The 16943-nt window shown below is 40.6% G+C and overlaps 1 protein-coding gene across 3 annotated transcripts in view; it reads left to right on the top strand.

The window, feature by feature from the left end:
- Adcy8 (adenylate cyclase 8) overlaps window positions 1–16943 on the top strand; it is a 214448-nt gene that overhangs the window by 107296 nt on the left and 90209 nt on the right. For all 3 annotated transcript variants that reach the window (XM_076835574.2, XM_076835573.2, XM_076835572.2), the window contains exons 6-7: window positions 1684–1842; window positions 3987–4257. In XM_076835574.2, coding sequence (XP_076691689.1) covers window positions 1684–1842; window positions 3987–4257 — 430 coding nt within the window. The remainder of the gene's footprint in view (window positions 1–1683; window positions 1843–3986; window positions 4258–16943) is intronic.

The following is a 16943-nucleotide window of genomic DNA, read 5'->3' as shown; positions in this document are numbered from 1 at the left end:
TCACAAAATCGTTATTAAAATTTGGGGACTATGTGTAGTTTGATACAGTACAGTAAAGGTCAGGTTACAACTTCAATTTATTTTTATATATAGCTTTAAAAGCTCTCTGGGACAGATAGATAGATAGAGATATAGATATATCTAGATAGAGATCTAGATATCTCTCTCTCTCTCTCTCTCTCTCTCTCTCTCTCTCTCTCTCTATATATATATATATATATATATATATATATGTCAGATCTTGGGTAAGACTCATGCATCCCTAACTGTCAGGGGACTAATCAATCACACCAAAGTGCTGTGTAAGTCTGGTTGAAAAATTCTCTTCTCCTTTGACATCTGTCAGTTATTCTTACAAGTTCCTTACCAAAAAATTACATTTTTATATTCTTAACTTAAACTTTGCCAAATCTCTCATTTGTAAGATTTTTTTTCAATAGGTTAATAGATGAGCAGCTCTGAGATTTTGATAGATGATAAAACATCACAACTTTGACAACAAAATTCCTATAAACATGAAAACATTTCCAAATGTCCATTTTTAAAGTGCTCTTTTCAAGCACCAATTTATGTTGGAAACTGGTTACTTTCTCACACAGTCTTAAACTGTCATCTGAGTTTGAAGAAACAAATTAAGCAAGTGATTGTTTTTCAAATATTTGCTAGAGGGAATATCAATGGTAACTCATTAGCATGGAAGTCAGCAAATTTGGAAAATTTATCTTTTTGGTCAGAGAAAAAAAGATATAAGTTTGACATCTCTTTTAAGCATTTTGAAGTGCACTTTCTGTGGCTTTGAAAGTTTTCCTAATCATTTTATTTCAACTTTTAAACATAAACTAAAATTATTTAAAATGCTCTGGAAGAACAGAAGGCCACATGTGCCTTGATCAAGTCCTCCACAGTAGCATGGAGTCCTCTTTCTCAAGATGCCTGCAGAGGTCACCAGCAGGGGCCCTGTAAGGCTGCTATGGTCAAATTTTAGTAAAGCTTTTGCAAGGTTTGGGGGTGGGATGGGGGCGGGGACAGGGGGAATGCTGTGAATGGAAGTTTAACCTTTTCTTCCTTCATTTTCATGGGTGACCTTGTTGGGCCCTCAGATGTGAGCAGTTTCAAAGACCACTGCTCTAGGTAGTAGAGGTCAGGGAAAATTCAAAACCAGGAATTGATGAAGTCATGAGGTCACATTCATGTTTAGAAGGCACCTCTGGTAACTATGGAATGGAAGAGATCAGGATGAGGCAGGGATCCCAGTCTGAGGCAACTCGTTGTCCTAAATAAGAACATTCACAGAAGAACTGCCAAGAAGAAAACCATAAAAGTTTTGTTTAGAAATGGAATGTGTAATAAAGGGCAGAACAATGATCTACTCCAGGTGTATTTACTATGAGGAAGAAAAGATGCAGGAGCCATTCCCTGAAACAGAGATTGCAGAGTAGGTTTGAGAGGTTATAAAAGCACTTAAAATTGTAAATCATTTTACAATCAAAGGTTAATCATGTTCAGGGGACGAAGAGAACCTTTCCAATTACCAAAGAACCCAAAATAGCTTCATGGGAGAGGTGACACTTGAATGGGCATGGGATGAATTTATTGAGTAGGAAAAACTTGGGATTGCCACCAGGGACCCAGGATGCTCACTTTGACGTTAAGAGTTTGTCTCCCCTTCACCCATGTAAACAGGTATGTGCGGTCAAGGACCAAGCATGACGTTGACATGCGGATAGGAATCCATTCGGGCTCAGTGCTATGTGGTGTGTTGGGCCTGAGGAAATGGCAGTTCGACGTCTGGTCTTGGGATGTGGACATTGCAAACAAGCTCGAATCTGGAGGAATCCCTGGGTAAGCCAAAGAAAAGCCCTTTTCTTGCTTAACTCTTGTGATTTACTAACTTTGTGAGAGCATCTTCCTATGCACAGAGTTCAGAGGTACAGATCAAAGGAGCAATTATTTGGGAGGAGACCAATATACATTGAAACCTTATACAATATTAGAAACAGAACAATTACTAGGTGGAAATCACAAGTTCTGAGTTTGAACTCCATGTTTCCCAGTGGTTATAACCTCTTGATAGGGCTTTTGGTCAGATATATACTCATTGTCCCTGGTCCATTTTACCAACTGCATAAGGAGAAATAAATAAATAAATAAATGTCTATCACCTAGGGCCATTTGAAGAATGGAAATTATGTGCAATATTCCATGGAGCCAAGGATATAGTAATACCTTTGGCTGCAGAATAACATTTATGTAAAGTAATTGTTGTACAATCATTAGATCTTATTTACTATCGTGACTATTATTATTATATCCTGGCATTTAAAATTATCAGAAAATGTCAGGCTTACCTGACATTCAATGTATGAGAATATTTGCTAAGAAATGATTCTTTTCCTCAGAGGAAAATGCAATCACCAGATTCTCATCTCTTCAAATGCCTCACCACAAAGATCACATTAGTATGAAGATGGAAAGAAACATCTTAAATCCAGTTTCTATCAAAACATTTCAGTGTATATTGATTAGAACTTCAGCAGAAGAATCAGTAATAAGTGAGGGCTAAGATGCCTTTCACTACTGAAAACATAATATTGATTTAGTATATGCAAATATTAGTCCCCTTGAACACCAACAGAATAGTAATAAAGTGTAGAATCCAGATGAAATGTCAAACAAGGTTGCTATTTAACTTAGTTATTTTAAAAGAAAATCACCTAACAAACTTTATAAAACCTTTTAGGAAGTTCATTTTGCCCAAGAGAAAAAGGCAGCCTTGGAGTAATCTAAATCTGAACTTGACCTGGGAAAGTCGACTAGGACTTCGACTTCATGGAGGTCAAACATTTTGTCATCCTCCCACATTAACATGCAAGTACCTACACATCTATACCTCGCATTATGAGAATATTTTGTACTTATTCAGCACATTTCTCAGGAAACATCTACTATCTTTCACATGTTTATTTTTAACATTTTGCATCTGACATAAATATGCATGAGGATGCTTATTTGGAATATGTAGAAAATGTGCCTTAAATGATCAGAAATGCTTTGTTTGTAGTTTTTAATTTTTTACCTATCCTTTACAAAGAACTACCCTCTCTATAAGCTCCTGCTTACTGGGTTGCAGGATTAGAGGGATGTAGAGAGTACTGAAAGTACAATGCACTTGGAAATGCCACCCTCCAGAATTAAAACTTAAAAAAAAAAAAAAACCTTTATTGTTTCTTTGGATCTATTGTTTCTAGAATCACAAAAGCCAAGCAAAGATTTAAGCATTCACCTTATTCATTCACTCACTCAAAGTAGCACATGGGTAAGAAAATGGATTCAGAAACTTAATAATTTCCCAAGATCTCTCAACTAGCAAGTCAAAGAGCTGGGGCTTGAATCCAGTCCATGTTTCTAACTCATTTGCTGGTTCACCCAGACCACAGGACAGAGTAATACATTATCTAATTGAGTTAGACAGTTATAGGAACTGAAACTCTTTCCCACAACAACATATACATAAAGTTTCCACAAATCAAGTTTGATGCTTAAGCCTCTTGTAGTATATAATTTTGCTTAAAAAAATTAACTCAAATGAGCCTTGCCAACTGCCAGCCTGCATGTATCTGCAGCTTTTGCTCTCTGCTCCTTGGAATGCATGTTATGGGCAAATTGTATCTTACATGGTTTTCTCCAAAAGATCCTCTGTGTAGCCCTGTGGACTTACAAAACTCGCCACTACTTTCAAGATGGTTATTGACAAAGTGGCAAAACTGGCACAAGTGTATGGAAAGTGAAATGATGGGAGAAGTTCCAAGATGGTTTGCACAGTAACTGCTCATGGATTTATGCTTACACATCTCTTTTGTTTTGTTTTATTCTTTCCATTTCTTAAGGCAACAAGTATTGATTTGAAAATGTGTCTTAAAGTACCCAAGATGTTGGTTTGCACAGGACATCAGGAATGTATAATGACCTGTGCTTTGTACACACAGGAGGATTCACATCTCCAAAGCCACGCTGGACTGCCTCAACGGTGACTATAACGTGGAAGAGGGTCATGGCAAGGAGAGGAATGAATTCTTGAGGAAGCATAATATAGAGACCTATTTGATTAAGCAGCCTGAGGAAAGTCTGCTGTCCTTGCCTGAAGACATTGTCAAGGAGTCAGTGAGTTCCTCAGACCGAAGGAACAGTGGGGCAACCTTCACAGAGGGATCCTGGAGTCCAGAACTCCCCTTTGATAACATTGTGGGGAAACAGAATGTAAGTGCTCTTCCTCTTTCTGCTTAGCTGCAAATGCATGCTTGAATGCACTTCCAACCTGATGTCTTCAGAAAGCAGATTCATCTTTAACCTTTTCTCACTGAGCACCATAATTGCAAGTGATAAACATATCTCCTCGGGACAGAATTAACCTATGTATGCAATTTCAGGAAATAGCAGAAATGCCAGACAGTTTGTGACACCTTCTTCCTTTTCTTTTTTTTTTTTTTCTTTTTTTTAACCTAGTTAAAAATAAATGTCATGTGAGGCTGAATTGCAATTTTACCAAATGGGGGGAAATCACTCATGTTGGAAAAGAGAAGCCTAATATTATTAAACTAACAGAGATGGTCAAGTACAGAGAATGTCCCTTTATATGCAGATGGCAGTCCACAGTTCTGAGTTGCCTTCTTAGACTCAATGTTAGGAGGGTGCCACTGACTTGGGAACATAAAAGTAGCATCAACTGGGGTTCAAATTCATAGTAAAGGATTTTAAGGGTAGATTGCAATTCCAAAGCCACCCACATCATTCTATATTTCCATAGCTTTGATTGACATCTTGTGTGAAGTACAGGGCTACATTCAGTACATAAAGAGTAAATAACTAATAACCAGAATTAGTTTAACAAATCATTTCTTCAACTGTCAGCATCACATTAAACCCAATGATATGCTTAAGTCTCCATGAGGCATTTGAGAACTGAGGCTGAGGAAAGTCAAGGGTCAAGGTGAAGAGAGGGATTCTCTCCTGCCCAGAGCACCTGTTCAGAGCATCAGCAAAGCACCTGCTCTGATATAGGTTTTCCCTTTGTCCATTTAGACAGAGCACATGTGGTTGAATGTTTGCAAAATGGTGCAATGATGCTGTACTTTTTCAAAAAGGAACAAATGAAAAATGCCAATATGTAAGACTTACCTGTCCAACAGTTCCTGAAATGCTCCTGAGCCATGCAGAAGCTGAGAGCACTATGAAGTAAACAGATCTATGAAAGCATTGAAGATGAGGTTTTTACATCTATAGATTTGATTATTTCTCATTAAATGTAGATGAGAAGTGTCTGTCTGCTTAAAGACATTTAAAGTGGAAAAGGTTAAAAGGTTGAAAGTCTTCCCTCTTCATTCTGCATTGGAGAGATTGATGGGGCACACAGAGGCCAGGTTAAATGAAGTCTCCATCCAGTTCTGTGAGAAGGAGCTATAAGAGAACGCATGGGTCAGATTCCACAAAGAAAAACTGCAGATTGAACCCAGTCCATGTGCCTTGCAAAAGTCTACCCTACTAGCAAAGGTCTTCACTCCTCTTGTGTGATTGTTTAATTTTCCAAAAAATTATAATGCCCACACAAGTCATCACTGATTCTAGTGACTATTTCTTTCCATGCCTGAATTGTTATGCATGGTGCAATTTGGTGTCATATAAAATAATGGTCTTTATACTTTCTGAAGTGGGTGCATGACCAGCTGACAGTGCCCTCCTCGTTTCTTCTACCTTTTATAGTCTTGAGCTTGAATGCAGGTTAGAGAGGAGGCAATGCCTGCTCCACCCTGAATACATGGATAATTTTGCATAAAATTCTCTTTCTTGCTTATTTTGATTTTAATTTTCCTTTGGAAAACTCTCTCCATTTCAGCTGGCTGTGAGATTTGAAATAATTCCTTATTTTCTAATGTCAGTTGTACCTAATCTTGAGACTAATAATTGAGAACTAAGGAGAGAGACATGGAGGAGCTTAGATTCATGATTTATCAATGGATCTGACAAAATTGTATAATAATTGAAAAAAATGTTTGCTGATTTCCTAAAGATGTCATCAAATAGTTATTATAGAAGTTGTCATATTAGTCATATTAATCTTGGTGTTTAAACATATTGTATATTTCTTATGATGTCTGAGTTTGCTTGGATATAATCCATTTGTACTATCTTCTGCACAAATGATCTCAATTCATTTTGTTGTCTTCAGATTTAAGAACCAGCAAATGTGTACTGATGTTCATAAATAACCACATAACACTAAAAGCATTTTGGTAATGATTTAACCAGTTAAAATGATCATAACTGTTTAGGGTTTGTGCTTAAGCTTAACTCTAGAAGCCAGTGAGCCATATGTACAATTCAAACCTAATATGTCCCTGGAAAAGATCAAGACTGGCCTGGCTGAGCCCATGCTGTGCCAACACCTCCAGTCAATTCCCCGGAAGCCCAGATCATCTGAGTGTTTGCATAACACAGATAGAACATATTAATGTCTCGTTGGGGATTTTCTAGCTAAATTGGCCAGATGTTTTGGTTTCTATTGGTTCACAGTGTGCACTTAGAAATAATTTTAATGACATCAGATTGCTGTGTCATATTCCATGCTCTGTGTACAGCAGATGCTCAGATAGTCACATACTATGTAATCATTTTTTCAATAAGGATTAATTGAGCATCTATTTAATGCCAACTATGGTCAGTAAGAGAGAGAGAGAAAGGAGAGTCAAAGAAAAGAAACATTTTAGAGGTAAGATCAGTCAGTATTACATATGCTTCATGGAGACAAAAGTTATATCTGTATTCCCCAGCACCTTTTATCCCATAAGTAGAATAATAATTTGTAAACCAAGACTTGATTTAAGTTTGTTGGATGGATGGATGGAATGATAGATGTGGGTGGCAAGGGTGAAAACCCAATGAGGTTTGGCTTCTAGGTTTCTTGCATGCGTGCCTGGCTAGATGACAGAAATGCTAGTTGAAATGAGCAGTACTGGGGTAGATGGAAGGTGGGAAGGTAAAACTAGGAATTTGGTTGGGACATGTTGGCTTGAGATGCTGGAGAGAGATCTAGAGAGACCCAGAAGGTGCTTTGCATACACTTTTGAAGCTGAGCCATAAAACAAGTGTGTAAGGGACATATCTATGGCTCTGGTCCTCATCAGAATTTGAGTGCTGGCAGAAGCCCAGAGAGCTACCACAGGTCATATGCCAAGTTAGGAAATGAGGCATGGGGAAGACCTTGAGGAACACCAGATGGAAGGAAAAAGAGAAGGAGGATTCCTTGACACAGAGAGAGAGAGCATTGTCATGAAGGCCTCGTGGGTAGAGCATTTTGAGAACGTGGGGACCATCAGTCAAGTTAAATGTAGCCAAAAAGCCCAGTAAGATGAAGACTGGAAGCTGCCCATTGGAACTAGATTGAAGAACATCCCTGGAAAGAGGCAGATTTGATGAGATGATGAAGACTTTAGCCCTCGACCCTTGCCGGCTTCATGAAAGAAGGTTTGAATCCTGAGAAAATGCTAGGGAGTTTTAAATTAAAGAGACAAGACTCTAATTACCTTTAAACCAGCTCCAGGACAGCTCCTCCTAGCTCCAGCCTCCAGCCACCTATGGTGTAGCGAGGTTTACTGAAGAGGCTAGCGAGAGAAAGAGAGAACACACCAGGGAGTGGACTTTTATTGGGGAACAAAAAATTCCGGGGAAAATCCCCTCCAATGAAGATGAAGGGGGGGGCAGCATCCCAAGGTCAGGGGTGACAATTGGGTCTTCGGGGCAGTGGCCAGACACACCTCTGCATGGACAAGCCCTCGGACCTGGAGAAGGGTGGGAAAAGCTCTGACACAGCTGTGTATAAGCGCCTCTCACCAAGCCCAGGAGATAACTCAAATCACGTGCAAGGATGGCCTCCCACAGAAGACGGAAGCCAGGTTGTCACAGTTGGTAGAAAGGGCTCTGAGTATCTAAGAACTCCAACTCCATTTCTGTCCCCTCCCTCCTACCCATTTCAGCAGTCTATCAGTGGGTTGGAGGAACAAGAAAAGTCGTTAGGAATGACTGTGGATTCCTCCTGTGAGTTTCCCACTCCCTGTCTTTGCCAGGCATTTTGTGTCAGACACCTCCGTGTCCTATTATCTCTGTCCAGATAGACTCCAGCGTCCCAGTGGTTGAGGGGCAGCCTAAGCGCCCATGCTTTGCACCCTGGCTCCTGGGACATGTGGATCCCCTGCCCATCAATGCGGTGCCTTGTTTTCCTGGAGCAAGTAACCAAGGCTTGGTTACCAGTGAGGATCCCCGCGCCCAGAGCCTCTAAGTGGAATGAAAGTCAGAACACAAGAAGTGGGTAGTCACAAGTCGACTAGGAAGTCAAGATCACAAGATAGAAGTGGGTAGTTGAAGTAGATCGAGAGGGAAATCTTTCATATTGGGGAAAAGATATCCAGAAATTCCACGGGTAGATTATTAGAATTTCTCTGAATAAAAAACAAAGTTGGGCATGAAACGAGGACTGAGAGACTGTATTTTACCGTTCTCGTGCATTTTTTGACTGAAGTCTGCTGCTGGCATTGAGCTCTTGTTCACAGGAGGATTTACCAGGTACTCAATATTTTAGTTGCTGGGGATCCAGTAGTGAAAAGACAGACGGGGTCCCTGTCCTCCAGGAAGTGACATTTCAGGGGCAAGGGGACTGTGGAAAAATTGTTAAAACAGGTGAGTGCTAAGAAGGAAACAAGGCAAATATCCAGGAGGGCAAACAGAATGCTGCAGGTAGGACTGTCAGAGAACACCTCTCTGCAGATTCCCTCTGAGTACTGAAGGGACCTGCATGCAGATAACCAGGACCAGAGCCTTCTACACAGAGGAAAGAGTCAGCCAGTACAAAGGCCCTGAAGTAGAAAACAGTTTAGTGTGTTAGAAGAGCAAAAGGAACCCATGGCCGGAGCTTGGTGAGCAGGGAAGGACCGGGCATCTGCTGAAGCTGAAGCAGATGGGATCAGGTCCCTCATGCTTGGTGGAGTTTTGTTTTACTCCAAGGGCAGTGACAGAAAGGTTTTAAGCAGGGCTGTGACATGATCTGATTTATATTTTAAGAGACCACGTTGGCGGCCCTGTAGAGAGTGAATTGCAGGGGATAAGAGTGGCATTATCAGACAAAGTGCTGCTTAGACCCATGATTTACAGAGGATGACAAGGAAGGCATTTACGTAGCTACGAAATTCATTGTGTGACAGATATTAATCATTTAAACTAGATTTTAAGATAAGTGAGATGCCAAGAGAGGTGGGATCACTCTTTCAGATGCTTTTCAGAGCCCACCGTCTGTCCCCGATGTGTGTGGAGTTGTCACCTTCATCCCCTCTGTGCCTGCCACGTGCATCCTGGCCTCGGAGTCCAGGCCTCCCTCCGTCCATTACTCCTCCAGCCCTTATAAGAGTCACAGGGAGAAGAGTACATTTCTGGTAGCTCTGTGTGTCCTTTAGTCTTTCCAACACAACAGATTGGCTTTGTGAACTTGAAGCTAATGTGTGTACTTTGGATTATAAACAAAAATAGAATTTCTCCATTCCACACAACACATAGGAAGCAACCGGGCTTCCCTGCCTGGGTACAGGTAAAATCCACAAGGTCACTGATGCTAATAAGTGAGGATGCTTTGGGACGTACCATGTCAGAGCATCGGGTACGTTCTTTCCACTAATTCGAACACCAGCCCTTCAGGGTAAATGTGACTCATTTTGTTTAAAAACATGAAAATTGGGATTCAGAGAGACAATTAATTCCTTGAAGGATATATAGCTGAATATATGCTGAGTTTCTACTTTTAACTTGTTTCCAAGTCACTCCATCTCAGGTGTATATGTGGCATGTGTGTAAACTTATGTGGTGTGTGTGTGTGTGTGTGTGTGTGTGTGTGTGTATGTGTGGGTATGAGTGGGATGTATCTATGTACTTATGGTATGTATGAATATACATATTCATGTTTGTGTATATGTATAGTATGCATGTATGTGTATGTGTATGGTATGTGTTTATATGTGTTGTACATGTATATATGTATATAGTGTGTATGTGTGTGTGTGTGTGTGTGTGTGCGTGCACATGCGCACATAGGCCTCCTCTGAAAGGTATTTACCTCTGAGTTACTAGTTTACCAGGACTATTTAGAAATTTTTCTATGACAGCTCCAGGAAATGATCAGAATCTCCTCCAGGTAAATTTTAGAAGTCCCGTCTTATCAGTGGCTGCTCATCCCCTGAGTATCTTGGTATGATGACTGTTTGCATAGAAAAAAGCCAAGTTTGGCAGTATCTTATGTGTGCCTAGGGATCAAACAAATGAACAGCATTTGATTTAGTCCCACTTGGATTGGAAAGTATTGGGACCACTAAGAGAAGAAATGTGAAGAGAGGGGCTGGCTGGGGGGGCCAGCAGTATATAAGAACTTATTTAGGTCACTGTGTCTTCACCAATCCCAGCTGGGACTTTCTTACATCCTGTTCTCTGCTTCCATTGGAATAAAAGGGAGAATTCTCATCTGATCCCTGTCTGATTAAAGCCCTCATGGGGACCCTTTGCTGCTCCCCAGCTTCCTCATAGTTAACTGGGTAGTGGTTTAGGCTGTGAGTTTTATGATCTTGGGTAAATAGTGATTCTTGGATTGGTTTTGTTTTTTCCTTTCTGTTTCTGTCCCTAAAGATGAGGATGCAAACTCAGTGGCATGCACTTTTTTGTGTGCATAGACATACACACAATAAAAAGAACTTGCTAAACTCAAACTCATTTTATTTCTATCAATTTGGGCAAGCCATTCCCTTCAAGATGCTCATTTGCCCATTCATTCATTCATGACCTGCTGATTGAGTAGCTACAACCTGCCAGGGATGGATGGTGCTAGTAATGGAGCGAGAGGGAGGAGGAAGGCAGTCCCAGTGTTGGAGAACTTGCCAGCCAGTGGTTTCTAACGGGTCCACAGGCTCAGCATGGCCCTTGCTCTGATTACAGCAGGACAATGCAGTGGAGGAGGGAAAGTTGGCCTGAAGGGATCAGGGAAGGCCTTCCCAAGACAGTGATACTTAAGCTGAGATCTAGAGGAGGCATTAAGCCAGGAAAGGAGACCCCAGATCCAGAGGAAGGGAAGAGCAAATCTGGCTTCCTGCTGCCAAAACACAGGCTGCTCTTTGCCCATGAAGCACCTACAGTGTTGGATAGGTTGGTCTTCAAGGAAAGGTTTATGCTTCTTTGATAAGTTACCAGCATCTAATTGTTCGTCTTCCATCTCAGTATGCAGAAAACTAGAGGCAAGTTTTTCTCCATAGGTAATTTGTTTTTAATGATTTTAACATCAGATTACGTTTTAATGTTCATTGGAAGGGACACCTGGGCTTAGGGTCGAGAACAGGGAAGGCTTTGGAAACCTCCCAGAAGTCACTCGGCACTGCTCTGGTGACGTGGCTTTCTCTGACAGAAAAACTCCCCAGGCTGTCCTCAGTCCTGACACTGAAGAGAGCTGTGAGGTTCAGCCAGGGAGAGTCATTAGAAGGGTCTGGTTTTTCACTCTGTTCAGAAAGACAAGTGGATTTGAAGCCTTCCAGGGAGTGTTGAGTGAATTAAGTAGGCAATTTGATCCATTAACTTTGACTAATTATCCTTCCTTTCTTGGAAGCTCCTGGGGTAGATTGAGGTGGAAGAGATAAAGGTGGATGTGAGGGTGGAGCTCCTGCAGAATTACAGATCTGGAAATGTGCATTTCCGCTTGGCAAACATATGGCACACGGCCTCTGGTTACCCCACAGCTGATGGCTGCCTGAGACCCCTAAACTAACCAACTGGACTCTGCTTTCACCAGGGATCCACCCATTTTCAAGTTGTACAACTGTGGCCTGAAAACAGAAATTAATAAACATACACATAGTATTTTAAGCATGTCACAGTGGATGTACTATAGTTTAAAAATGTGAAAGTAGACAGGAAAAGAAAAAGTAAAACTCCGATTTTTTTTCCCCTTTGATTTATTTTCCCAATCTGAAGACAACAAACTGGGGATTTTGCTATAGTAATGCTGGCACCCACATTGCCAGGGACAGGCTCACATTGTCTCATTGTAAAATTTCCTCCTGGAGCTACATCGGGTTGTCCCACCTTCTGGAACCAGGGATACTGCCTATGGTTTTGAGCCAATGTGCTTCGGGTGTATGAGGGTTTTTCTTTCCAAACAAAATTGCATCTGTTGTGAGTGATCTTATATCCCTTTTTTAAGTGACTTGGCACATGTGTCATGATCTATTAGTGTTACTGCTTCACACAGCAAAGGAGGGTCGTCACTCTCAGATGTTTGAATTCTATCCAGAGCAACAACCAGAGCAAAGAAGCTTAATGCTTTTGAGGGGCTGAATAGCCTCACTTTTGCTAATTATGTATGCGCTTATTTTTACCTCACCTCCTGTCAAAAAGGAATCACGTGGCATATCCTGGGGAAGTGCACAACGCTGATGGAACTTTTTGCAAACCCCTCTTACTTCTCAAGCATCCCCAAACTACTACTATGAATTCCAGGTTCTGAACTACTAGATTTGGTAGTATCTCCTCCCATTGTGTGGCTTTTCTTTACTTTTAGTCCCTTAAAGGATCTCTTCACACTGTGAAATAGTCCAGAGGACCACTCTTTTTTTTTTAACCAGGGATTGAATTTAGGGGCAATCAACCACTGAGCCACATTCCCAGCCTTTTTTTTTTTTTTTTTTTTAATTTATTTGTATTTTATTTAGAGAAAGGGTCTCATTGAGTTGCTAATTTCTGAGGCTGGCTTTGAACTCATAATCCTCCTGCCTCAGCCTCCCGAGTCACTGCAGTGGAGGACCACTCCTAAGAGAGAAACTCAGGAACAAAAACTAAGGGTGATAACAACCAGAAAAGCAAATTAATATAATTGCAAGAGCAAAGCTCCTTCTGAGAGACTCAAAACACTATACACCAGCAATTTATCAGCAACTCAAGATATCATACTTCCCTCATGTACCTATATAAAAACAATACTTCTAACCTTCAAGGAGCTAACAGTTTAGACAATTCTTATTTTTAAATTTTCCCTATATTGAAAACACTCATTTCAACATATATACACAGTCACATCCACATGGACTCTTATTCCTTCCATGGCATGGACATTTCTGAAAAAGAAAAAAAAAACTATATCTTTGATGTTCATAAGAAAACTGAATAACTGTGTTCCTGATAAGTGTATGTTTACTCACTTCCTGAGCTGAAATTCTCCAGGTTGTGAACCCAAGGCCATTCAGTTAGTGGGACATGTTCACCTCTCCAAACATTTTGGTCCAGCCGTTTTGATACTAGGGGTACTTTGGTTTACACCCATCTTTGTTCCTATAAAGAAATCATTAAAATGTCCTGGCTTTTTTCTCCCCAACTCACAAGTCATGTGTATAATAGAAATCCAGCCCCCGTCCCTAGATCTTACCTATCCCTGTACTTACACCACCCCTCAGCCAGCACTGGGCCTGCAGAACTCTTCCACACATTACTATGGATGCACTATTTTAAAAATAAAACCTCAGTTGACAACTTGCTTCCAATCACATGGCTTCAAAGTGGGCATGTCTAAATAGATATGCCAAGTCCTATTTCAGCCAATTTTGTAGAACTTTAAGAAGTTGTTTTGACCAAACGGCTCATTATGTAATGACTCAAATACAATCACCTTTCCCCAACAGAGATTAGGATCTTCTTTCTAAGGAATTCAAAGAATAATAAATATCACAGTCAGGAATCCAGGATTAGCTAGCAGACAGACCAATGGAACTGAGCCAGGCAAAAGTCTCAGGACAGAATTAGTATTAAGAATCTTTATCTCTAGTTAACCTGGGTGGGGCTTTTATTTATTTATTTATTTTTTTAAATTGATTTTTAAAAAATAAATGAAATGTATTTTTAAATGCATTATAATTCTTATCACACATATACAGCACAATTTTTCATATCTCTGGTTGTATATAAAGTATGTTCACACCAATTCGTGTCTTCATACATGTATTTTGGATAATGATGTCCGTCACATCCCACCATCCTTGCTAACCCTCTGCCTCCTCCCTTCCCCTCTCATTCTTCTCCCCTATCTAGAGTTCGTCTATTCCTCCCATACTTCCCCTTCCTATCCCACTATGAATCAGCCTCCTTATATCAGAGAAAACATTCGGCATTTGTTTTTTGGGACTGGCTAACTTCACTTAGCATTACCTTCTCCAACGCCATCCATTTACCTGCAAATGTCAAGATTTTATTCTCTTTTATTGCTGAGTAATATTCCATTGTGTGTGTGTATGTGTGTGTGTGTGTGTATATATATATATATATATATATATATATATACATATATATATATATAAATCCATTCATCCACTGAAGGACATCTAGGTTGGTTCCACAGTTTAGCTGTTGTGAATTGTGCTGCTATGAACATTGATGTAGCTGTGTCCCTGTAGTATGCTGTTTTTAAGTCCTTTGAGTATAGACTGAGGAGAGTAATAGCTGACTGGACCAAAATCCAGGATACTGCAGATTCCTTCTCTGGACTCTGTGGGGAATGGGTCCAATGTGTAGGGACGGGTGCTCTTCAGGCTTAGTGCTCTTCTGTTGGACCTGGAAAGTCCCATAAGGACTAAGAGTTTGCCCATCCTGAGAGCTCTATATGCTCACTTGGAATCATGGTTGAGCCTTGGAAGTTTAGCCAAGCTGACCACCTCATATCCAATGACCCACCAGTAGAATGAACTAAATCAAGGGGTCATGCACCGAATGCCAAGCAAAGCTCACCAGGAAAAGAGTCTAGATGGTGCTTAAATAATCCTGGAACCCATACCCCAAAATTAGCGAGTTGTTTTCATTATTATTGAACTTAGGGGCACTCAAACACTGTTAATATTGGTTGAAAGTCATGAGCTTGTTAATATTGGTCAAAAGCTTGCTAATATTGGTTCAAAGTGATGAGTGCATTTATAAAGGTCAATTGAGTAGCAGACTAGTAACTTCCTCTGTGGATCACCAGAACTAGGGGTGCCTTACCTTGACTGTTTTATTTTCTTCATCATGAAGACATTGACATTTTAGGACACACGGTGATTAAGGCCAATCAGGATTTTGCAGATCTTTTAATCCAGACAATATTTGGAAATACAGTTTTGCCTAAAAGTGGTTAGTACCAATGGTCGCAGTGCCTAGGCCCTGGACTTACATTGTTTACTTACGTCTGGGGGTTGGAAATGAAGCCACAGAGGGGTGCTGAATCCTCCAGCAGGCTTTATTAGAAATGTCTAGACTATTATTTCAGCAAACACAGGAAACATTCTGACCCTTGTTACTGTGATTCCTGGAGCAAAATCAATGAGACTATTATAAAAATTACTTAAACCTCTTCCCTAGGAAGAATCCCACAGACTCCATCTCACAATAATATCTCATTAGACATTCCTTTGCTTTATTTGGAAGATGGATAACATCTTAAATATCCAGCAAGAAAAGTAAGTAGGATTCCCATCTAAAGAAATGCATCAAACAGACCATTTGGAAGTGCTATTTTCTTTTCTCTTTATACAGACAGGAAAATTGCAATGATCTTCACTAATATATCTTGCTCATGAGGAATGGTCTAATTTGCTACCACCTTCATTCCCACAGGAATGAAAAATTATTACATTTAGGTTCTAGAAGATCCATGAGGGTATTTTCCCAAGAGTCACCCAAGACCATGTTTATTCAGATACCACTGTCCATCTGCTTAATGGAAAAAGATCACATCTCATATCTCTGCTCCCTATCCTCAGATTTGAGGAAAAAATAATTGTGCCTTTTTCAGACACAACGAGCATTTTTTGTGAGGCCCTGAAAGCAAACCATTGCAGATTAGATCACCTTGAAACTTTTCAAAGAAGTGAGCTTTCTTAAAAAGAATAAATGATAATTATTTAAGATGTTGAGTATGTAAATTAGCTTGATTCAATTATTCCACCATATGCACATGGCATAACATCACTGTATGCCCATAATTATGTACAAGTATAATTTGTCAAAAAGAGAACACAAAATAACTTTTTTTAAAAGTAGGAGCCTTCTCTTCTGAAGGTTGGACTGGCATTTTAACAAACAGTATGGGGGGAATGGCTCCAATGTGTAGGGACGGGTGCTCTTCAGGCTTAGTGCTCCTCTGTTGGACCTGGAAAGTCCCATAGGGACTAAGAGGTAAGATCTCTGCCTTTTCAGCAAACCAAACCCTGGTAGGCAGCAAGTTTGAAATGGTGCTACAGAGGACCCTGTCTTCCTTGACGTGGGTGATAGAAGGGTGGCCCGGCAATTGTCAAAGGAAGCCATTGGCCCTGCTACCTCTGAGGGCAGGCTGTGGTCTGGACCTGGAAGCCAGCCATCTTTGGGGAAGGACAGCTCCTCTCAGTCTAAGAGCAGGAAGCCCCACAGCCATGCCCTGAGCTTGCTGGAGCTGCCTTCCTCTCCAGGTTCTTCACAAATTAGCCACAAGCTGGTGCACAGGATGAGGCCTCTGTCACAACTACTTACAGCCAAATCTCAAGACTGCCCTGTCCACCTCATAAGGAAGCTTAAAAAAAAAAAAAAAAGGATGAAGCCCTTTCACTAGTGATTTCAATACTCTCCTGCAAGCTGGCCCATGAAAATGTTCAAGCTGAAGTTAGTCTAAGATGTGGTTCCCAGAAAAGGCTCAAGGTTACTACTTTTCAGTATGTGATCCTGGGTGCTGAGCAGTGGTACCTTAACAATGGGAGAGGCAGTCTCTGGGTTCCAGAAATCAGAATGAAGCCACACTGACAAGCATCACAGATACTCTTGCTCCTGGCTGGATCATCAAATGTCATCTTTCTGCCTCTACCTCATGCCAATCGAATCCT

This window comes from Callospermophilus lateralis, chromosome 16 (assembly GCF_048772815.1).
Source record: "Callospermophilus lateralis isolate mCalLat2 chromosome 16, mCalLat2.hap1, whole genome shotgun sequence".
Taxonomy (NCBI): Eukaryota; Metazoa; Chordata; class Mammalia; order Rodentia; family Sciuridae; genus Callospermophilus; species Callospermophilus lateralis.
This window is presented reverse-complemented; position numbering and strand designations above follow the sequence as displayed.